This window comes from Pithys albifrons, chromosome 8 (assembly GCF_047495875.1).
Source record: "Pithys albifrons albifrons isolate INPA30051 chromosome 8, PitAlb_v1, whole genome shotgun sequence".
Lineage (NCBI taxonomy): Eukaryota > Metazoa > Chordata > Aves > Passeriformes > Thamnophilidae > Pithys > Pithys albifrons.
In genome coordinates, this window is record NC_092465.1 from 27,525,939 (window position 1) to 27,549,575 (window position 23,637).

General features: G+C 41.2%; 1 protein-coding gene across 5 annotated transcripts in view; it reads right to left on the bottom strand.

Annotated features, from left to right (window-relative positions):
- PLEKHM3 (pleckstrin homology domain containing M3) overlaps window positions 1-23,637 on the bottom strand; it is an 88,211-nt gene that overhangs the window by 15,345 nt on the left and 49,229 nt on the right. For 4 of the 5 annotated variants that reach the window (XM_071562489.1, XM_071562487.1, XM_071562486.1 and 1 more), the window contains exons 6-7: window positions 21,052-21,115; window positions 4,059-4,216 (exon numbers count right to left, since the gene is read on the bottom strand). In XM_071562489.1, the coding sequence (XP_071418590.1) occupies window positions 4,059-4,216; window positions 21,052-21,115 (222 nt within the window). The remainder of the gene's footprint in view (window positions 1-4,058; window positions 4,217-21,051; window positions 21,116-23,637) is intronic. The other variant, XM_071562490.1, reaches the window with a different exon arrangement.

The window sequence follows — 23,637 nt, forward strand, 5'->3', positions numbered from 1 at the left end:
GTACATCCACAGTCAGCACATAATAGGCAAGGAATGGACTAAATTGTTCTTAACCAAGCAAGTAGCTTTACCAGCAAAACACAACAAATTCCTTGTGAAAGTAGTCACTAGGATGACGACACTCAGGCCAGACCAAAGCTTTATTAAATGGGTAACACATAATAATCTTAATCAGAACTGTAATTGCTTAATTACCTAATGGGACAGAAAATGCTTTTTAATGAGCATTTTTCTCATTCCAAAGATTTTTTTTTCAGTATTCCTTAAGATTTAAAATTTGTTCCAAATTGTTCTAAGTTATAACACAAGAACAGCCATATATTATAGACAACAGTGCCACTACACAGACATTCTCTTCTCACTTCTGTTGTTTTGTCTGTTTGAATTTTAGGAAAAGAAACAAAAACTTTTCACCACATTAAGGAAGAACAAGCAACACAGAACAACCTGAGGGGAAGTCCCTGCTTGCTAACTAATGGACAAGGATAGCTCTTACAAGCCCATTTACAGCCAAGGATATCTAAAGTAATTTCACAACACCTTGTAAATATAAAATAAGTGATATCATAGGATAATTTTATATATTTATTTGTAACTTTAAGCCTGGAGCAAATTTAGTCCAAGAAATAACATAGGAGGTAGATGCCCAGATTGTTAAAGTTGCCAGAGCTGTAGCAAAAGCAGAGCTGTGAGAGCTTATGTTAGCTGGCAATTTGCTCCATGAAACCTGCAATTAACTCAGGAGGCTTTAAATATAGTTCTCAATACTTAAAGACCTTCCAACAGATGGTGAAATTATGAAATTTAGAAAGAATCCTAAGATTTATATAAATATGGGTAAGATATAAAAAAAGGGAAATGGGGGACAGAAGAATCAACCTGACTGGAAGAGGCATCAAAAGGATGGGACAATTTTTAAGAAACCATTTAACTACTGAATCACAGCTTTCATTAAGATCTGTGCAGAATGGCCACCTCCCAAGAAAAGCCACAGAAAGGAAATATCATTAGAAAGCTTACGACTTTGTGAGCCCACCCTTACACTGAAGGCAGCAAACTGTTGTGCTGTATTGTTGAGCAGGATGTAAAGAGCCTGCCAAGCACAGCCCACAGACCCGCTAATTAAGTGAACTGATTCTGTTTGTTTTGGAACCGTTTGCCAACAAAGGAATGTGTCACACTGATTAGTGAGAGAAGGGTATGTAATATATGTGTATTCAAACCCTGAGGAGTGCATAACCCAGGTATTCACTCTGTTTGCCCAAGGACTGACAAAAATGACTCAAGCAAATAAGGAGACCAAAGAGAAACTCCAGCCCTCAAGAGGGGCTCTCTTTTTCTCCCAGCTGCATCTATCTTAAGAAGACCCATCCTTCATAAATTCCTACTGGGGACTGCTCCAGAAACTCCTGAGACTATTTTGGAGAGAAACAATCTCTTCACCTCAAAGCTGACCTAAGAGACCATGAAGATGGAAAGTCAACCGAGAACCACCTTGGAATTGTAGTGGCCACTCTGACAGCTGCCACTCTTCTCTCCAAAGACCAGCAAAGGCCAGGGAGGTAGCCAGAAAAATAAATGCCAGCTCAACACAGAAATACACACACTCTCTACACAAGCAGGCTTCCCTTTTCAAACAATTCAGCAAAGAGGTGAAGTCTGCAAAAGCTGTCATGCACCCACTTTTCAATATTTCTACCTAACAGCACAGTTTGCTGGTTAAGTTAATAGCATGGTCAAAAGTGAACAGGAATCACTTAACAAAGCAAGGAAAAACATAGTCTTCAGAGCTCAAATGCTCTTCCCTCCTTAACTCAGCAGCTTCAGTCAGACTACTTGCCAGTCTAGTATTAAATACAAAATGTGAATACTATACTGTAGACAGCACTTCCAAAAAAACAGGATGGAGAAAGGGAGCTGTAGTCAATTCTTGCTGTACACTTGGGACTCAGAGCAGTACAACTAAATCACAAATCTGAGCTGTTCACTCAGAGCTCTATATGCATTTAATTGAAAAGGAAAGCTGAACACCTCATCAGAATTTTCAGGTATAATTCCAAGTCTTCACATCAACATTCTGTGACTTGCCAGTCCATCTGCCACAAGTTGCTCTGTACATGACCTATTTCTAACCAGCTCTCACCCTGCACCTGTCCTGGCAGTGATCAGCACACCTTCCTCAGAAACTTTTCTCATTTTCAAGGGATGGAAACAAACACAAAACTCCACTACCTGGCCTTCTCCCTCAATGCCTTGCAGCTGATGGAGCTGCACAGTAAAACATACAAGCTCCTCTGCTGGCATAACTTGTTTCCAGAGCAAAAATATCAAACTGAAATAATCTGATTAGGTTTACATAGGTGCATGTGCATGCATGAGGAGTAATGAGATGAGAAAACTATGTAGGAAGGCAAATGGAAAATGGTGGGGATAAAACCAAGGTCTAGTGATAAGGAGTATAAAAGGAATAAGCAGAATGACCTCTGACAAAATCAGAAAGAGAAATAGTGGAGAACATGTCATGCTGATTGTGTTTTAATTAAAATCATTGACAAAGACCGCTGTCTTTGGCATGACATCAACCACAACTTCACATTTGTGAAACATGAACAAAAGTCCTTTCTGGCTTCTAATTCACATAAAAACAGAAGGTAGAGCAGTTTCTGTTGGCTTGAACTGCTGACAAATGCTATTTGATTCCAGAAGATTTTAAACTCTGTAATTGCAAGGTATGTCTGATCTCAGCTGAAGGGTGGGACCCAACAATGTTTTTATGAACAAAAATCCCCCAGACAAATAAAATTTTAAAGTAAATCTGTCTTCCCAAATTCTTACACATTCTCATCAATCTTTTGGGAGTATCTTCAATCGCCTTTTATACAGTCTCAACAGACATCTTGTGTTTTATGCAATCTTAGTCTCTTTCTTTTTAACTCAGCCCATCTCACCATGCACTCTGGATACATTCTTTCTTAAAAGCCGTTTACAGAGCTCAGCTGCACACCTCGTCTAGCTTATGTCACCTGCTTTGTCAATGCATTTTTTACAATAAGACTCTGGAAACAGAATGTGCAAACAGTCTGAAACTCAGATCAGACTGAAAAATCCCTGAGGAGTAGTTCTTGGTTACTTGTAATTTAACATTTTTCTGGACACAGGGGAGCAAGATGCTTAATAAACCTCTCTAACAGGCTGGTGTTGATTGTTTCCAATTTTCAATTGGAAAAAAAATTTCATTTTTTCCCTTCAAATGAACACTTTGGAGAACAAATTAAAATTACTGTATTCGAAACAGCCAAAAAAATACTCATCTGTGGAGGAATGCTGTGCTGTCCCAAATACTGTCTTTCTGTTAAGGGTGAAAAAAACCATCTCTTTTATTCAAAATCCAAGACATTATTGAAAAACACTGCTGTGTTTCCAAGTCTGCTTTGGTTTCCTGTATTTTGCTTCTAGGTTTTCCATGTGACTCCTCTCCCTGACCTGGCATCTAGCACTCTATATAATATGAAATAAAGGTTCTGTTGTATAGTTTAGGACTTGCATACAGTTATACTTATTTTGTAGCCATCTGAGAATAGCAATGTCATTAAAAAAAAAATCTTGCACACACAAGCACAGAGGAGTAAGCACAGAGAGCACAGCATTAGCCATAACCTTTCATGGGGGAAACACTTCAGAAGAGATGGTTATAATGGACAATCCCAGTAATACCAGAGACCAGAAAGATGTCTGTGATCACTCCAGTGAAGCAATTTGGCTTTTGAGGACACTTTGCAAACTCTGAAGAGCTTTGGATACATGACACTGTGTGATGCTACTGGGGACTCTTTCCTTTTTGAACAGCTGTTCTGAGACCTACAGGGCTGTGGGAAGCAGCTCTTCTCATTTATTTCCAGGTCTGCTCAAGGTGCTCTCCCTGGGCCAGTAATCTACTGTAGCTGCCCAGAAATGTGCACTAGTGGAATCCAATCCCTAGTTATTTAAAGATGAGGTCAGGAGGCTGAGAATCCACAAGGTGGATCAAGTGTATGACTGACATCATCAGAGTAGAGTACCTGCTTGTAGAAATGTCCTCAAAGGGATAAAGGATTTCTCCATTGTTGCAAATCTCACAGATGAAACCCTTTTGGCTACAAAGGCTGCAGCTGTACACGTGAGAAGTGGCAAACTTGATCACCTTCCCCAGGAAAGGAGCCAGCTTTCCTTCAATAACCTGGAATGAGAAGACAGTATTGAATGAACCCTCCTCAAAATTACTAGAATGCTCTGAAGGACAGAGACAATATTTATTACTACAGAAATGCAGCTAAATGCTGCTGGTTAACACAATAGGAAAGTTACTTCACAACAATTATAGCTCCCTGAAATCACAAGTGACAATAGGAGCCTAGGATCTGAACATGAAAACTAATTTACTACATGTAAGTCTCTACATGGCAAGAACCTAAAATATTAGTAACAATTTTAAGTACAAAAAACACATTCATATAATAAGAAGTAAATAGAAAAGTAGTTTAGGGCTTCCCCATTATCTCTGACAGCTATAAATACTGCCTTACATTTACAATTTTCACTTATTTTACTTTTTATGCAGAGATGGCAGTTTTGTCTTTGTTTCTTTTCCTCCAAAGCACAAGTTTTTTGCATATATTTTGTGAACAGAACCCTGGCTTTCCTCCTTTAGCAGGATTGTGTTTCCCACTGAAAACCATTTAAATACAATATTCTGCTCCTTGCCAAAATGAATAAATTCTCAGATAAAGTCTTGAAGAGGAAATGTTTTTTTTTCCCTTCAGTGTCCAGCTCTCAAATCAAGAAGTCCCTCACTGCCAGACAATCCTGTCCAGACTATTAGAAGTGATTAGCACTCTCCATGTTTGTGTGAAAAAGCTGCCAAGCCATACAGATTAAACTGCTAGCCACAACACTCATCTAAATTTGTGACTTGGTGACAATACCTCAACGAGGGGTGCTATTCAAGCAAAATACTTTCCATTCAGATCAAATTCTAGAGACATTAAGGAATTCTGCAGCTATAGGGAATAATGAAGATGTAATAAGGCCCTAAGTGTATATTCTTCTCTCCTGGGCTTCCTGTGGTCTGAATGGCAGCTTGCCAGATTAGCGATAGAAAAGTGTCCCAGGATTTGATAGCAACCTCCTGTAAAAAGGAAAAAGAATGCAGTAATTGCTGACTGAAGGCTCGCACAAGGCTCTGCCCTGAAACCTAAGGGTGGGGAGATTTACACCTCAATGCGTGCCAGAATCAGTTCAGGCACCCCTTCCCTAAATATGGCAACACACCACTTGTAAGTTGGGTTTAGTGTAAACAAATATAGAGAAAGCACAGAGGTCAAGGCAGAGAAGAACAACAGAGTTTGCAAGCAAATGTAAGGTGGAAAGGAAATAAATTTGTGTTGCAGGGAAACTCCCTGCCTGCTCCGTAAAACAGCCACTACTAAAGAGTACACCTGGAAAACGAGGTGTGCAGGTAGCACTGATGTTGATGGCATTGAATGGCACTGGCTGAAATGTGCCCCCTCCGCCTTCAGCTCCAGCCTGCCAACAACACCTGCAACAACAGGAAGCAGCAATGTTATTGCTAGTGCTGCAGATAGGACATCATGTCAGAGGAAAAATGACGTTCCTATTGCATCCTGGTATAGGAAGATCCCCTTCAATGACAATATAAACAACACAAAGAAGCTGCTGCATGAAATATGAAAATGAAGCCATAGTTCAAGGTAGCGATATTACTAACCCTCTAACAGATGGTCAGAAGTCAATTTAGCTCCCCTAGACTGGGCTTTGTTTTTCATTTTGAAGGAAGAAGTTTTTTGCTTGCAGACTCCAGTCTGAAAGCCAAACAAGCTGGGAGCAGGAGAAAGACACGAAAGCTGACAGGATTCAATAAACAGGAAGAAAGAAACAGCGAAGCCACACGGGTAGTGACACAGCTACCCTCCAAAATTCCAGTTACCACTAACAGATGAAATACACATTCAAAGATAATAAATAAACCATAACACACACATATCCTCCAAAGAATTTTCATGCTACAGTAGCCACCTCAGGCCACAAGTGCTCAGCTTAAAATGCCAGACTGAAGACACAGTGGCAAACAAACTCTCTAAGTGTGTACTAATGTCACTGTCAGCAAGGTTTTAAAAGTTAAATCTCTGAGCTGAAATAACATTTTATATAATGTAATAAACAAAATTAAGATGACCTATTACCTTCCTAAGCACTGTGTGTGCATTTAAGACTGTATGAGGCACAAAAGGTTTCCTATGCTGAAGAGTTCACAACCTAAGCAAGACAGACTGAGTGGGCAGCTGCCCTTGAGGAGCTGGTGTTATCTGTCCCTGTTTATTTATTTGTATGGCTTGTCTTAGTACTCCAGTGGGTGGGCTTGTAACTCTGGCCACTGCAGACATACAATGAAGATGATATCTTCAAAGAGCCATGCATGACAATTTTGCAATGTGAATTACAGGCCATTTTACTGTATTATAGGAGGAAGACAAAATGCAGCATCAAACCAATGTTATCACTGTTTTTAGCATCTGTAAATTTTGTGTTATTTTGTTTCATCAGAGACCTCAAGGCTGTGCACAGAATGACTTTTCCTTGCAGCCTTCTCTCATTTGTGCTTGTAGCTAATAAGGATAAAATCCTCATTTCCATTTACCCTGGGCAAGCAGAAAAGAAAATATCTACTTGCTGTTCCCAATAGGAGTTTCATGGCAACAGTTCTGCAGTGAGTATTGTATGGCTTGGGAAAAGGAGCATAGGACATGTCATCAAAGCTGTCAGAACTTCTCCTGTGACAGCCAGAGGCACAGGGTCAGTCAGTTTAGACATCCCAGAACCACAGTGGAACAGTCCCAGGATATTCTCCCAGCTAATGCCAGAATCTGATTTTGAGTTGCAAGGAAACACAAGTGATTAAAATAATAGAAGTGTGTTAATCAAATGTAATGCATTATTCAGATATTATGGAAATTATGAGAGGGAAAAACAAAACCTCAAGAGGCCATCTTGGCAGAGCCTTAATATTTATGTCATTCTTTACAGCTGTACCTGTTACTAAAGCCTTTCAGTGACGGAGACTCCACAGCCCCCATGCAGCCTAATCCAGCACGTCTGTTCTCACTGCTGGAGTCACCCCTAAGCTGTGACCTGAACCTTTCCTAAGGACATTTCAGTTTACAAAATAAGCTTACAAAATAAGTTTACAAAATAGAGAAACTGTGAAATCACACACTATGAGCTGCAGAAGAGTACATCACATTTCAGAAGAAATGTGGTAATTTAGGAGAAAACTAAGTTAGGAGTATGCTATGGCAGAGGAAAAGTAACAAAAAATTCCACCATTGGCTTATCCCTGTAATATAATAGAGCCTCAACATCCACCTGCAAAAGCTTAAAAATATATTCTTGTCTCTCAAAAAAAGCATGAAGCTTAAAACAAATTAAAGTTTTGCTGAGTTCAGATTCTCTTCTACCTAAAGCACCCATGACAAGCAAGGTCTGTTTTCTAATCTAAAGTCTTTATAGTGCAAGCAATTGTTTTGCTGTCAAAAATTAAGGATGAGAAGGGATTGATCCTCATCATCAGCTGATGGAAGGTACAATGCAGCTTTCTCTTCCTAAACTGATCAAGGAACCCATCCCAATATAATTCTGGACACAGGGCCATGTTCCTACAGTTAGCTTATCACTGCCACACCTGGAATATACTGAGGTGCAACCGTAGGTGACAACAGGAGGAAAACAGTTATGTCCAGAGGTACAAAGCAAGCTGTGTCTCTGAACAGCCCTGCTGTTCAGATCAGAATCATTGTCCATCTCTCTGGATCTGGAAAAGCTACCACAGGACAGAAAGCCATGGCTTTGCACTCTGCAGCTCCTACCTGCGTGTCTCACATGAAGAATTGTATAAAAATACACACCCACATGTACATATATAAAAGCCAGGCCCTGCCCTCAAAGCACTTACAATTTAAACCAACAAAACAAACACTGCTTTTTACAGTAACTGCCACATATTTCCCACCTTAAATGGGACAAACTGTGTTTTGAAGGAGCCTCCCTACAGGCTCCCTGCCCCCACTGCAGACAGCATCCCCCTGGGCTGCCACGGATGGGAGAGGAGAAGCCAGGAAATCCAGTGGGAGCAGCCACCTGCCCCACTGCCCACACTCCTGCCCCCGGCTTGGGAAAGCTGAGCTTGTACTGGAAAGTAAGAGGGGAAAGCAGAGACTTGTCTGCAGCAGTGGAAGAAACTAATGGGGTATTGGAACAAATATTTTACATGATTTTACATGATTTCTATTCTAACAGAACAGATGGTTTTCATACAAGTCAAAGTTATGAAAAGGTAAATCAAACTTTCTTCTCTGTGCATCTTTGTGCTACTGTTCAGTTGTGGAGCAGTACAATTCCAAATAAACAATTACGCTCTGAATGAGTCAGGTGGGGGGAAACACAGGGAATGCTGAAAGCCAGTGGACAAGCCAGTGTTAGCCAAAGGCTGTGAGACAGGACACACATGCACTGAGTTATGTTTTTCTTGATCCAGAAGGAAGACAGAGAAGCTAAAGGCAGGAGGGGCTATGGAACAAGTTGAAATCTCTTTGGATACATTGCATTATTAGGGCAACATGTGATCAGCCTAAGTCTAACTACTCACCAGGAGGGGTGCTGGCCCCCAGAGGTTTCGTGATCCTTCTATTCAAAGACTGCAAGTTACTCATAGTTTCCTTGCTCTATCAAGGTGAAGTTTTCAGAAACAAGTGGGCAGCCAGCTGTCTCCAGATAATAAGAACTGGAAAGGCCATAGACCACAGCATCCTCCAAGCCAGAGAAATCCTTCTCAGTGGCCCACTATGCACACAATAGGGCTGTTGGTCACAACTTCCAGAAGCAGCAGGTGTTGCCCAGGGGACTCTCACTAGTACCCGTGTCCCACCTTCACAACACATTTCTGAGCCCATGACATGGCCCTGGACTGGGGGAGAGGCAGTCTCCTCAGCTCTGACACATGCTGAGGTTCAGCTCTGTCCTGGCTCCATCCCTTACCCCAGCTCTGGCTAAGCACAATGCTGGTAGAAGTCAGTCCACCTCTGAAGGCTCCGACTCCCCAGCTCTTGCCTTGCACAGACCCTCAGCCCAACACACAGAGCAGAAAAGCCAGATCACTTTGTCTTCCCTTTTCAGTCAACAAAGACTCCTTATATGAGAACCTACTTACCAGCATGAAGGAGGGTTGCACAAACTAGTCCCATGGGAGAGCAATGTAGTGAACGTGGTGTTGCAATATATGTTTTCATATTAAAAACCAAACCAGAAAAGTGGCCACGGGAACTGTGGCAGAACTTCTCAAGTCTCTTGAGAGTTTCAACCCAGAAAGATGGTAACCTAAACTCAAGGCTTGTAGTAACTTTCTGTTTGAAAAACAGAGCAAAACCAAAAGCTAGGCATGAAAAAAAACCTACTAAAGCATTAGTTAGAGTTTGTTTCAGTCCCTGACAGTTGCTGAAATTAGAAAGGACATTAATGGAAGCCTCTGACTGGATCTAACTGAAAAGCAATCAAATATTGATTAGACAAAGTAAGCACAGAAGTCCCCTCCAAACTCACACTGTACCATTTCCAAAGAGGTAGCATCACAACAGCTTTAGGGGGAACTAGAGGAGAGATGTGTACAGAAAGAAGGACAAATTAGTTAGCTGTAATCCACTATTGCTTCAAGTAACACCTGCATAGCCTTCCACCCACCTATTAGATCAGGTCCACAGAAATACCCAACCTCTGCATCATGGCCACATAAATCAACACTGAAATCTGTCAGATGTGATGAACTTTCTGGACAGGAAAAAGAACCAGTACAGTTTTCAGACATTTCTCAGGGCAGTGAGTGTTTGTTTTCAGGGCAGGGCTCCTGCCAGCAATGCTAGCTAAGAAGCAAAAGGTAATGAGTAAGATCTCCAACCCTGCAGAAGTCTATGTTGTGAATTTGACCAAGTCATCAAATCTCCTACCCTGTCTGTGCATTTTTACCAACTTCTAAAAGTGCAGTAGATGTTTACATAGCATGGAGATCATAAATACCTTTGATCACTGCATTGGGACTCTCGAGACAGGTGGTCAAGGGAATGGCTTGCTGAGCTTTCAGAAACACTGTTCTGCTCAATGTGAGAAACTGCCAAAGTTAAGAAGTCCAAATTCTGAACACAGTGTGTTAAAACCAGATAAAGAGTTTTGGGATTTAAAATAATTTTTGGATTAAATTTGGTAGGCTGAGTAATTTGTACAATATAATGAATGTAATATCTGACACAGTTTAAAAAACCCTGCTCATATTAAGATCCAAGAAAATGGAGAAACAACAAACAGATGAAGGCTATTTTAACAGAAGCTATACAGAATCTAAGAGAAGAAAGATAAATCTACCCACATCTGTGGGTAGATATTCTGCCAGCTCTGGCAAAAAGGCCAGTCAACAACCACAGGCATCATGTAACTGCATGTCTAGGAAAACTGTCACTTCACTGTGGCTACATGATCAGGGAATAGACACTGAGGTGGGAACTAGAAATGTCCCCAGTGCTCCTGAATCCTTAGACTGGGACCTATAATTTCCTCATGTATCAGAAGCACTGGAGGAAACCTTGGTTATTATCCTCATAAAGGACTACCTGCTGCTACTGCTCTGCTTGAGAGCCTGGCCACTAGGGTTAAGTATTCCAGGTAAAGTGGTGAAAATATTGTAAAACTAAGGTTCTGTATCACTGCCACTGTGAGACAAGCTAAATTTGCCAAATAGCTTTGTGACCCCACCCTTGTAAATCAGCTTGTTAATCATTATCGTCATAGAGGTGATAAAGTTGTTTTATGAGCCAACACTGAAGCAGTAACATTAACTACTTATGCAGGGGCTGGTGTATTTCTCTGCAGATAACATTTATTAGAAGGCACTCTCCTTAAAGACACAGGTTTGCCTCATAACCTTCTTTTGGAGCACTAAGTAATCTGCTCCTCTTATTCCTCCCGTCTGATTTACATGTCAGACACAAGGGATGCCCGGAGGGGATGGGTTAAGCGATATGAAATCCCTAAAACACCTTGAACTACAGGTTCAAATCTCAACTAGATTGGCTTGGTCTCTCCTCCTGCCAGAACAAAATTTATGATTATTTCTCAAGGCCAGACGCACACGTGGCTCTATCTGAGAGACAGACACAGACAGAATTTGCCAGGAGGCACTGACGCAATGCAGAAGAGACATGAAAAGGCCAAGAGGCACCGAGAAAGGAGAAGGGGTGGTACACATGAAACTCATTCACCATCCCAAATTAAGTACATTGATGAGACAGAAAGTACTTTAATGATCAGGAATAATGTCACAAGCATGGCTGGCAGAAGGAAGCTCTCTGAAGGAACAGTCAACAATCGTGCTCAGCTTTCCACCATCCTCTAAAGACAAGGTTTCTGCCTCCTCTTGGTTGTTTTCTTTCCACCTGTCCAGAAACAGCTAGTCTGAATCAGGCCTTCTGCTAACAAATTCAGAAGTAAGCTCCAGCTTCACTTAGACTTCAGAGCACCACAGAGAATGGACTGAATTAAAAGGCAAATAAAATATCCTGAACAAATTGTCTTGGATTTACCACTTGGATGCTCCCTACCTTCCAAATTCCACTTGTGGAAGGTTTGTGGAGGAGGACTAAATGCTCAATAATCTTTCTTCACCTTCAGGACAGATGAGAAATATACTTTAGAAGGAACTACCAATGATCTAAGAAAACAGGGCTAGAAAAAACACCTTTAGAAACCTCCAGTGTGTTCGTCACCCCATAGCACAACCAAATGAGAGACGACTGTCTGACTTGCTTAAAAACTTCTCCCCACAGAGATCCCACAACAGTCCAGTGCTCAGAACAACTGGAAAGTTGTTCTTAATGGCTTCCGTGGATCTCCTTTGCTGCAGTCAGCTATCTTTATTTTACACTCAACCTGCTATCCTTCCATTGCACCATCTCCTTCAGAAACCATTTCCTGACAGATTCTCTTCTGTCACAGGTGATCTGTGCCACAAGCCAGAAAGAGCAAAAGCAGGTGGGGGTGCAGAAAAGATACAGTGGTTGCCTTTACCTATTTGTTAACTGGAGAACAAGCAGGTATTTTTGCATTCATTAAATGTGGAAATTTGGCACTAAAGTGTAAAGAGTAAATGGAATCTCTGCCCCATGACAGATTTCAGCAGGCTCAGGATTTCTGTGATGAAAACAGACTTGGAGGCAAGCATGTTACAATGTGCTTAGCTAAGGATAATGCAAGTTGCAGAGAAAATCAAGGGAAAACATTCCCTGGCTGGGAAGTTCCTGGTCATTTATATCTAGGGAACAGACAATGCTTGTGGACTGCTAATTTCCTTGAGAACTTCTTCTCTTCCGTTGGCCAGATTCTTAACACCATGAATTCTTGTTATGATTTCAATGCACAATTAATCTTTAGTTTAGAGGAAAGGGAAATGGAAGGAGGAAGGATGATCATGAGGTAAAAGTCCCAGGGAGACAGATATCAGATCTCAGCTCTGCCCCATCTTTTGTGCAATATACTGGTCTGGTCAGCTTTCCTTGCTCCATTTTGACTCCCAGTCATCCCTTTCAGATTGCCTGTCTTCTTTGTTTAAATTGCAAGTGACTTAATGGAAAAATCATCTCTTACTAATTGTGTGGAATCAGTCACTGCACATAGCTGCAAAACAAATTTAAAAAGAACACAGCAGTAACTTCAGAAGAGCTCCATCTTTTGTTGCAACAGGAATGCTGTGAGCCACAAACCCAGCTCCCAAAAGCAAGGGTGATACCACCCCACCCTCTGCCTCCTCTTCCCTTTACACCCATTGCAGGTGCCTTGGTGTCCCAAAGCCTGTTCAGCCTGTGGTACAGGTGACAGCAGGGTGGGCAGGAGCAGGTGAGGCCACAACTCCACTCATCCTTTGCTGACACCAGTGCAAGGTGCTGGCTCTGACACCACTTGGCCATCACTGGCCTTGGCACAGACAGAGCAACACGGTGGCCTCCCATTCTGCTGTGCTAACTCATCACCCATGCAGGGCAGAGAACAACCCAAAAGGAAACCCTGTGATAAACACTGAGAAGAACAAAAGAAGCCCCACAAAACCAAATGCCAAATAAATCAAACTAAAGCAGAAATGAATGAGAGTTTGAATAAACAGAAATCAGAAGCTCCTTTTGACTTGTTTGTACTAGGCAGTCTGCACTGATGGCAGAACCATTGGCTGTTCACAGTCCCTCCAAACTAACCCCCTCAATATGTTGTACTTTAATTCAGCATTAAAGACACTCCACAAATTAGACACTAAATAGGTACTGGGAAAAGAAGGAAAAATAAGGTCAAGAGCAAAAGCTGCTAATCTGTGACAAGCACATAGAGACAGGGACAAGGTGAAAATGGAGTTTGATACTGGTTGGGGGAGAGGCAAAAAAACTGTGACAGTTCAAGTGAATTTATAGCAAGAGGTAGAGAGGATGACAAGGTCCCTCCCAGCCCTCCCCCATTCTCCTCACTGAAAGGAAGAAATGCCAGAAATTTCAGCAGGTCTCTGGATGCAAGCTGCCACAAGTGAGAAGGAGATGGAATTGTCTCAGTACAAACAGCACGCCTGGAAATCACCTGTGCCAGGTCCCCAGCCAGCTCTGCAGTGAGACCCACACTCACCATGTTCCCATCGCCTTCCCTCTTTCTCCTTCCCTCAAGGTTTCCAGGCAGCTACATGTCAATTCTGTCACACCCCAAGTTCTCCTAATCTGGTTGCAGAGATGAATTATAGGTTGTTTTAAGAAAAAGGTATTCAAGCAAAGGTTAAAGGCTGTTTTAATCAAACATGGTTGAAAGAGTACCAGGAATTTGGCTGGTAGAGAACAGAAAGCACTTTACTTAGCTTAAGAACATATGTGACTCTAAATACACATACAAGCAAATATGCATTCAGGCAGAGAGTATATATGTGATCTTTTTTTTTTAAGATTAAGCAGGCAGTTGCATGCAGAGATATTAACTGACTCTACATGCCCACTGAGCAAGATGCTATTTCATGAGAGATATCACAAAATCAGAAACTTTCTTGCCTTGCACAGGACTGGATCAGAGCAATTTAAGGAAGAGTCCTCTGAAGGATTTTAGAACAAGAAAGCAACATACCAAGAAAATGGCTAGGGTTACTCTGAAAAAAACCTCTGTTGAGTACAAAGTATATTTTAAAAAATTCTAAAAACAAATTTTCTTCACTTATCCAAGCAGGTAGCCCTGAGAGATTATTTTGTTTCTTGGGAAATTTAGTTTCTTGGGATGTTATTCCTTAAGATACATGCAGCTGCCTCTCCTGACTCATAATTTTCTGTGAAGTACAGCAACAGGTTTAGAGCCCAGTCTTTCACACTGCTAATCCTCATTTCCAGTGCTGGGCCATTCAATCTGCACAGGAAAAAAAATAATAAAAGAAACCTGTTTAGCAATAAGCTCTAGAAAATGGATAACTTATATTGCTACTGCCTCTTCTAGGGGCTGGAAAAATTAAAATATCTCTGGAGAGCTCAACTCAAAAGTTACTGCAAACCACTGACACCACTACTGGGTTGTTTTACAGAGAGTTTCATTCTAAAAAGTCACACTTACCCTAAGTGGCCTAGATTACATATTCACATGGAAAAGCACCACATGTATTTAATAAACACTGTTGAAAATTCCGGTTTCAAGCAGCACAGCAAACAGTCCTGCTATTAAAAATATCTGCTAATAATCTTGCTAGATCTCTGGACTTTGCCTGCAATACTTTAACACACCTAACTCAGACGCACTTGTCTTCCTGGCTGCCACTTGCCAAAACACTCCTGGCCAGCCCTTCACCCCCAAGCCTGACTGGCTCTGCAGCTCCCTGCCTGACTAGAGCCATGAATGACTGCAGCTCCCTTCTCCAGCAGAGTTGAGGTAAAAAGGAAACACCAGTAAGATCATTGCCCTTACCACTAATTGCAACCAGAGTTGTCAGCACTTTGGGGAATTACACACACACCTGGAGTATCAGCTAACCTGAATTTTCCTGTTCTGATAAGAGGTAGTGCAGTGCTAGCAAACTCCAGGAAGTGACAAAAATAATTGAAGTGCAATGAGCTCTAGGATGACCCTGCTTGACAGGGAGGTTGGACCAGATGACCCTCTGTGATCCCTCTGAACCTCACCCCTTCTGTGATAAAGGAGCCATAGCAACAGGAAAGTAGAAAAGCTGTTTAATTGCTGCTTTGCTATCAGATATTTTTAATATTTATGAATATGTATATTCTGTGTTTTTCCTATCCTAGGACTATTTTCATATTCTTCTGCGAATACAGTTACCACTGTCAATCAGATCATAAAGCAGGGACATAAGGACAGCTATGGGATTACGTCATTATGGTTCAGGATGCGCCTTTATATAGTTCACGTACAGAATTACCCGGTAATATTATGCTGGTAGTAACACACTGCAGGACTTGCATCTCTGTCACACATGCTGTGTCAGTGCTTGCTTGGGGGGCTGTGCTTTCACAGCAGTGCTGAACTCTGAACTGTGGCGGCCATGGCACAGATGTGCCTGGCATTTTGCTGCCCTTGTTGAGCACAGTGAATACCCACAGAGAACTGTGACAGACAAATCAGTCATCTCAGCACAGACAGGCCTGCCAAAAACCTAATTCTCCTTCTCATTTGTCACCTCCTGCCCCTCAAGCAAAAAAAGGGCTTGCCTAAAATTAAAAGGATCTGTTGGTATAGCTACATGGGTAAACCTCTTTAGCAAATAAAAGTTTAAGCTGGTACAGCGTATATTGTATCACCGAATGAAACAAATGACAGCAACAGACGTTCTCATTGATTTAACTGAATTGGCACCAATGTTTTTACAGGTACAGCTATATCCACTAAGAGCAGTGGGGTATTTGTCATGTGCCTAACCCACTAACTACAGCAAGCTCAAAGTATGTCAGCCAGACCACATTTTTTCCATCAGTACAGCCACATGCTGGCTTTCACCAGCACAAGCATGTGGGTTACATGCTACATCCCATGCTTTTCATGAATGAATAAAAAGGAACTGCTGGGCAAGGTAACCACCACTGTATGTTATAAATCTAAACCGAGCATTTCTCAGTAATCGGATGAGGACTGAGTTGTCAGAAGAAAGTTTTACTTCTGAAAAAAAATCAAGTGAAAAAGCAAAAAAAGTCCATATCTCCTTGCGTTCTTTGCTACTAGTAGAACTGGTAAACAATTTTTCTAAATCTACCTAAAGTTTTGCATATATGAAAATACTGGAAACAGCATCTCCAACCTCCTCCTCCATCTCAGTCTAGGAGGTGCAATGAAAGTACAGTGGAAGTTACAAGCTTGGAAAAGTGAAGACCTAACAACATCTTTGTTCTGGTAGGGCTTTCGGCTCAAATTAGAACTTTTGTTTCATTGAAGCTCATTTTTATTTCCCACATTTTTGTTAGGGAGCCCTATATGTGCAAGAACTTGAAAAAAGACATTGAGATTTTCCTACGAGGAATGTTTCTGTTAGACTGACAGTTCACTAGCACAAAAATGCCCCCCAAATGCTGTAATCAGTGCAGAGGAAGATGAAATCATCGATCTGTCTGTCAGTAGGGGAAAGATCTTCCTAATCCCCTCAGTATAATATGTCTATTCTGAAATCTTATAATCTCTTTATCTTATGTAGTGTAACTGTGGACATTTTCATTATGGATACTTAATCCTCTCAAAGATTATCAGCTTCTGCCCTCAGTGACATTACTGTGGCAGTAGGTTCCTCATTCTGGCTGTGTTCTGCAAAGAAGCATTTCCATTAAGGACTTTTATGTGTATCTCATATTCACTGTATGACCTGTGCTGTATTATTGTGAGAACAGGGCTCTTCTGTTCATCCTTTCTCTGTTCTGTTCTTCACAGTATTTGTAGGCTCATCTACAGGTAGAGAGTCAAGAAAGTAGATCTGAAGTAAATTAATGTTTTAACTAAATTTTAACAGATTAGTTTATCTACAATGTTTAAATGGATAAACTATATACTACATTAAATCCCTGTATGGGATTCACATTCAGAATTAAAATGGTCTTAATACAATTTACCCCACTTTGCTTCCAAAGTAAATGGAGATAAACCAAAAGAAAGCCACTTTTATTTTGAGTAACAGTATTTACACAGTGGTTCAATGTAATTCGACTGATCTTTTTAAATTTCCACGTTTTGTCTATTCACTGTTTTACCCTGAATGTTCCTACGTAAACAAGTCATCGTTTTTTCAAATCTCCTATCTCACTCATGATTTCCATCCTTGATATCCAGTCATTTTTGCCTTTACATGGACCCTTTTTATTTTACTGTATCTTTTGGAGTTGGTATAACCAGGATTAAATAATGCCATGATTAAGAGTGTTTCTACATTAAAGACCATCATAGAATCACAGAATGGGTGAGGCTGGAGGGGACCACAGTAGGTCATCTAGTTCAACCTCCCTAATCATTCAAGAGCACATGGCACAGGATTGTGTCCAGGTGATTCTTGAATATCTGCAGTGAGGGGAAATTCCACAACCTCTCTGGGTAATCTGTTCCAGTGCACGTTCTCTGCACAGTAAAGAAGTTATTCCTCATGTTCAGGTGGAATATCCTGAGCATCACTACAACAGTCTTTGTACACTTGCATATCTTGCTATTTTACATAAAAATCAGGCAAGACAAGAAATAACTCTGTGTGGATTGTGCGGATGAAGCATCTGAATTTTGAAATTGTCACAATAGCCAGTTCAAGTATTTTACTTCAAAAGCTCCCATTCACAAGTAGCAAGAATTACTTTTCCTAAGAAATACAAGAGTCTTGTCTGAGTCAGCTTATGTCCAAACCAATGTTCAACAGTGTAAAAAGTGTCAGTCTCAACATAAGCAGCCCCACAGTCTAATCAGAATCTGAATGTTTTTCATTTGAATGAATGCATGTTGAATCTGAATGGATACTTTTTAACTTCAGCTTGCATGAACTCTGACTACATATGCCCAAAGCCAGTGATATGTCCATCAGGAATGTCAGCACAGAATAGGGTTTCCACCTCCAGCAGGTTTAGGATGAAACTACCCTGGACTGTGACAGCGACACCAGGGTCTGTATACTGCACATACGTCTGCTAAAAGCAGCAAATTCAGGAGTGAATACTTGCTTCTTAACAAGTGGGAGTCTCACTCCTTAAAGCTTTAATTGACTGGAATAGCCACAATAAGCTGCCTAGCAGAGATGCAGTGTGTTCTGGGGGATGCAGGGCACGACTCTCTTGCAGATGACACCAGCGAGGGCTGGAAAGAAAAGCAAGCATAGCCAATGGGGCAGAACAGGCAAGTTGTCACAGTTGGTGTTTCTGCTGTTAAATGTGAATGCACTTGATTAGTTATCTCCTCTGCTAACACCTCCAATGACAGGATTCTAAGAATGTGTCCCCCGGAGGAACACCCATAGATAGACTTGTAAACTTTAAGGGAGTCTCTGTGGCCCTGGTCTGCAGTGTATGCACATACAACTAAAGACCACCATTTTCTGTCTCTTTGGTTAAAGGTCAGACCTACTCACATCTGCATTACAGGCATTTGTTAATGAACCACTACCTCACCAGGATTTGATAAGTTTCCAAAATTCAGGCCGTTTTTTCTTCTTTTTTTTTTTAATCAGTTTTCAACCTCACAGTTGAAGTCTTCCCTACCAGAGCCATATCCAAAAGGACACAAGTGACAACCATCCCAAGATCATCAGATAGCCCAAGTATGTACTCTGCTACATGAATAATATCCAGGCTCTGTTAGGTTTGGAAAGAGATTTAAACTGGATTTCATTTTAGTGTAGTATTGTAAGATGCTTCATCTACTGGCAAACAGGCATTTCAACCTTTTTGTCCCTATGAACAGACACTCAACCCACATTTTTGAAACTCAGCTGCTTGGTAGGAAACAACCCATGTTTCCTAGGATCCTTTAAAGGGAACTTGGCTAGGAAACAAATCAGAATTGAGCTGGGACTAACCAGAGTAAGGGTTGCTTATATCTGCAGATTACCCCCTCTCTGCTTTTCTAATTCACTCACCATGCCATATCTTTCCATTAATCTTTAATAAACCTTTTAGTTAATTCCACTAACACACACAATCTACATGACAGCAGGATACAGTGCAAAAGCAGTCCACGGATATGAGGAAATAGGCAGCAGAGGAATCAAAAGGAAGGAAAACTTTTAGGATTAAAAATCCCCAAACTGCAGGCCAGTGGAAAATGATGAGCAATCAGGAGAAAGCAGCTGTAAGGGGCAAAGCAGGGAGGAGGGAGGGGCTGTGAAGGGTACTAGTATTTATCTGGCTGTTGGATTCATTTTCTCAATGGGGCCCTCCTCTCTTTTCCGCTCTGGTTCCACTTTAACAAAAACAGGCAATCTGATTTCAAACTTGGAGCCTCGGAAATGTGGAAAACCCTCTCCATGCTGACAACAAGGATATAGCTAGATTAAAAGGTAAATGCAATTTAACCCAGCCCAGCAGAAATGGTAATCAAATTATATTGCCTCTAAATATGATAAGTTTGGGACTGGGGCCCTCAGGGGAAGAGAAGGTGTCTTGCAAACACAAACACAAAGAAACATGTCAAAGGAACTGCTAAATCAATGCATGAATTCTGACTTCTACCCTACCACCCTCCCCCAGGGTGCTTGATAAGCTGCTGATTGCTTCTAAAATATCTACTACCAATGCTAGGAACTGATTAAGCAGCTTACAAAGCACTGGGGGCTAATAAACAGGCCCACCAGGGAGACTGCAGCTCTGGAGTTAAGTAGCTTGCTTTTTAAAGGCTTGATTAGTAAAGATGAGATAGCAGAACATGCTGAAAAGATGTGGAAACAGTTTCAGACCTGAGGCAACTGGCCTTTTTATTTTATATATGGAATAATTTCTACCCTGTGACTTCACCAGCCAACAAAAGCCATGTTTCCTGTTGTTCTGTAGACTCAGACTCCGAGGGGCATGTGAACTACTTCAAATAATGTGTCAGCTGAATGTCCAGAACTGACTATGCTACCCTTATCCTGCAGAAAAGGCACCACTAGGAAAGGGAAACAGGTGAAAGAAGCCTAAAATACTGCGGTTTACATGTCACTGTCAACGGCATTAGAGTGAGAATACAGATGTGCCCAGGTCAGCAAGCACATCTCACCTCATTGCTCCCTTCACTTTGCATCTCAGCACTGCAGCACATTCACCTTGGATACTCTATCCTTTCTTTTCAGCTCTTTTCCCCAAATTTTCCTTGTTTAATCTGTTACATAATTATATTCTGTCATTCAGATACTGCAAGGTGCTTGCTTAGTTCAGTCAATATCAATTCAAAGACTACATGTTTTGCTGGCACATTACCTCTTCCATGGTCACACCTGTCATGGTAACACTGCATGGCTTAACTTTGTGTCGCTGCCTCGCTGAGGGTTTGGATGTTCTTGGAGAACGGTTGAGGTTTTTTCCCCCCCTTGTGTGGCAACGCCCAGCAGACTTGGTGAATAATCATGTTGCACTAGGGATTGTACAAACTCATAAATTCCGGAATAACTACCCTTTCAAGCAAAGAAATAAATGCTACTTGTCACCTGTAGGCTGAGACTTAGATGAGAATTCATTGATCAGATGAAAATTTCTCAGAGCAAAGATCTCTTTGCAGACTACAGTTTTCTTTCACAGTCTCTTCCCAGCCCCATTTGAACACTGATATTCCAGGCTTTGTCCTTTTCATCCCTAACCAATGCCCCTGTTAACTCATTTTTATACTAAGCTATAAACCACAAAGAAAAGACTTGGAAATACACCTATTTATGCTATGATTAGCTAGAAGAGGAATGGACAAGGTGAAGGTGAGAACAGGCTTGATGTGTAGCAGGTAGAATTAATCAAGGACACTTACCTGCTGAAGGTCTGCAAGAGAGTAAAGATGGATTTGCTGGAGAAGATACTCTCTGGGAAAGATCCTGGAAAAGAGAAAAATGGATGTGTCAAACCTTTTTGACTGGAAAACTCCAAAATTTCCTCTCCCCACCAAATAGCTGCAGAACAATCATGCCAGACAGAGAGCTTGCCAGGAACTGGAGTTAGGCCACCCTTTAAGCACCAGCTACTTTTGCAGCATTCCACATGGGCACGACCATTCCACAGTGAGAATGAATGCTGTGCCAGTAACAAATAACCCAGTAATAAGAACAAATAATCAAAATACACATTAGAAGTATTTCTTATGGGTTTTAGTACAAGATTCCTGGTTTGCTACAAAGCTGTAACAGTTAGTTTTAGATGTGATTTACGGCTTTGTAACTGATATAACTATATTGGGAAAGAGGTCATGCAGATACTGTTCTTCCAACATGAAGTTGATTGATATCACATACCTTTTGCCTACAGAAATATATGTATTGGTATAGACTTTGTAATAACTTATTTAAGAAAGCAATATTTACCTCAAAGTAAGGCAAAGTTTAAGGCAAGACCATTGCTTATGCACTGACAGACCTGCTCAGTAAAGCTAAATTACAGAAACCTGAACAGAGAAGAGATACCCTAATTAGAGTGACTGGCAGTAAAATTAAAAACTGGGTTGAAGAACATCACAGAGGAAAACAAGGAAATTGTCAAGGTAACAGGATATCAGCTAAAGAAGTGTATTAAATCCTATGTATTTGCCATAAAGATGTCAGGAAGAGAAAAAGTACATCTAATCAAAATATCTATCTTTGTGTGCACACACAGAGAAACCACCACCTGGCCAGCTTTTATTTTCCATTTACACAGAACAAATACACAACCACACTAAGGTATCCTGGGGAGTGGAGAGTCACATCACTTGCAAAAAACCAACCAAGTATACCAAGAGGTGAAACTATTTCACACCACATGTATCTCTCTTCCAGAAGAAATTGTGAACTCTATTCCTACATTACAATCAGGTAGTTTTAAGGCAATACAGAAATTAAAGTCTTGATGTTACTAAATGTATGAACAAAGCTTTGGCAAAGACTGGCTTGTAATAGTTAAACTGAATGGCACAGAACAGAGAGACCACTGGACAAGTTCAAAATAACCCCAAAGGTACTGAAAGGCCAATGTGAACATACATGATGGTGATATGAGATTCATGAGAAAGCGCAGAGCCACTCAAAGATCAGATTTTAGAAGCTGCGACATGATCAGCTGAAACACTGATCGATCAACTACCAACTGCAATGTTTCCACAGAACACTGATCTAAGAAATAAGGAAAACACCTCAATTCCTTGCACTCTATTACTTGTCTTAAACAACTACCTTAAAGTGATGCTTTCAAAGCTGTCTTGAAGAGACTAGGACTTCTCACTGCTGTTAGGGTGAGCGGCACAAAGTCTCATAACTCCTTTGTACTTTTGAAAAAAAAATTATTGGGGTGAGAGGAGAAAAGTTCTGCAAGCAAGGCACTGACAGCTGAGCACTGCTCATCTTAGGCATTCCTCCAGAGCTGGGCTATGCCCCTGCTTCTTCTCACTCACCAAGCATATTCGCTCTACCCCCCCAGCTCTCAGCTGCAGCCTCACTAGGACACTGCCATTCCCCCCTTCAGCTCTGTAGGCGATACCATTCCTCCTTTTAGAAGTGCATGTGTTTCAGTGGCTCTGCTGCATCACACCCTCATAATACACTTGGCAAAATGTCAAACACCATTTGAAAACAGCCAAAATTCAGACATCAGACAACAAATGACATTGCAATTCCTCATTTGCACATAGCAGATTTACTAAAACTGATTACTAAGGAGTCAGCTCCAAACAGCATTTTGAAGCATTAGCTTTTTTTTTTCAGCTCAGATAGAATTTCTTTCATTAAAATTTCCCCATCATTCTGCCCTGATCACATAGACAAGCACTAACCAGTGCTGTGGTAGCTTTGCCAGGAACTGCATTATTTGCTGATGCCCTTACAGCACTGCTAAGAAAAACAATTAGCTAATGAAAGATTTCCTTTTTCAGGAAATTGCCTGAATAGCTCATAAAGGAGAAACTCTCAACGACTCAGTATCAATGACTAACATCACATTCCCCTGCCTTCAAGGACAGCATTTTATTTCCTGCAAGTTCTTAGCTCCTAATAAAAAGTGTGCAGATGAAAAGCAAACTCATGAACTCCTTTGTGAGTCTCAGACAGCACAGGTCCTGGTGACAAACATCCTATCCTTGTACCTGTGCCCTTCCCTAAGACAAGTTAGTTTGCAGCAACGGCTCTGCAGAGCAGGCATCCAAAGCACCTCCTTCTTTCCAAATCTATTTCCAGGAAAAGAAGTAGGCACTGCCCTCCCAGTCTTATGCAAGGCACATATATACAAACATACTCTGGCACTCAAGTGAGAGAGAGGAGTGACCATTTTCATTGCTATGGAAACTGAGGCATAAAACCCCTTAGTAAGTGAGGCTGATCCAACTTCAGATTTGCAGTCCTTCTACTGGCTTGAAAAATTAAAATTGGTTGTGGTG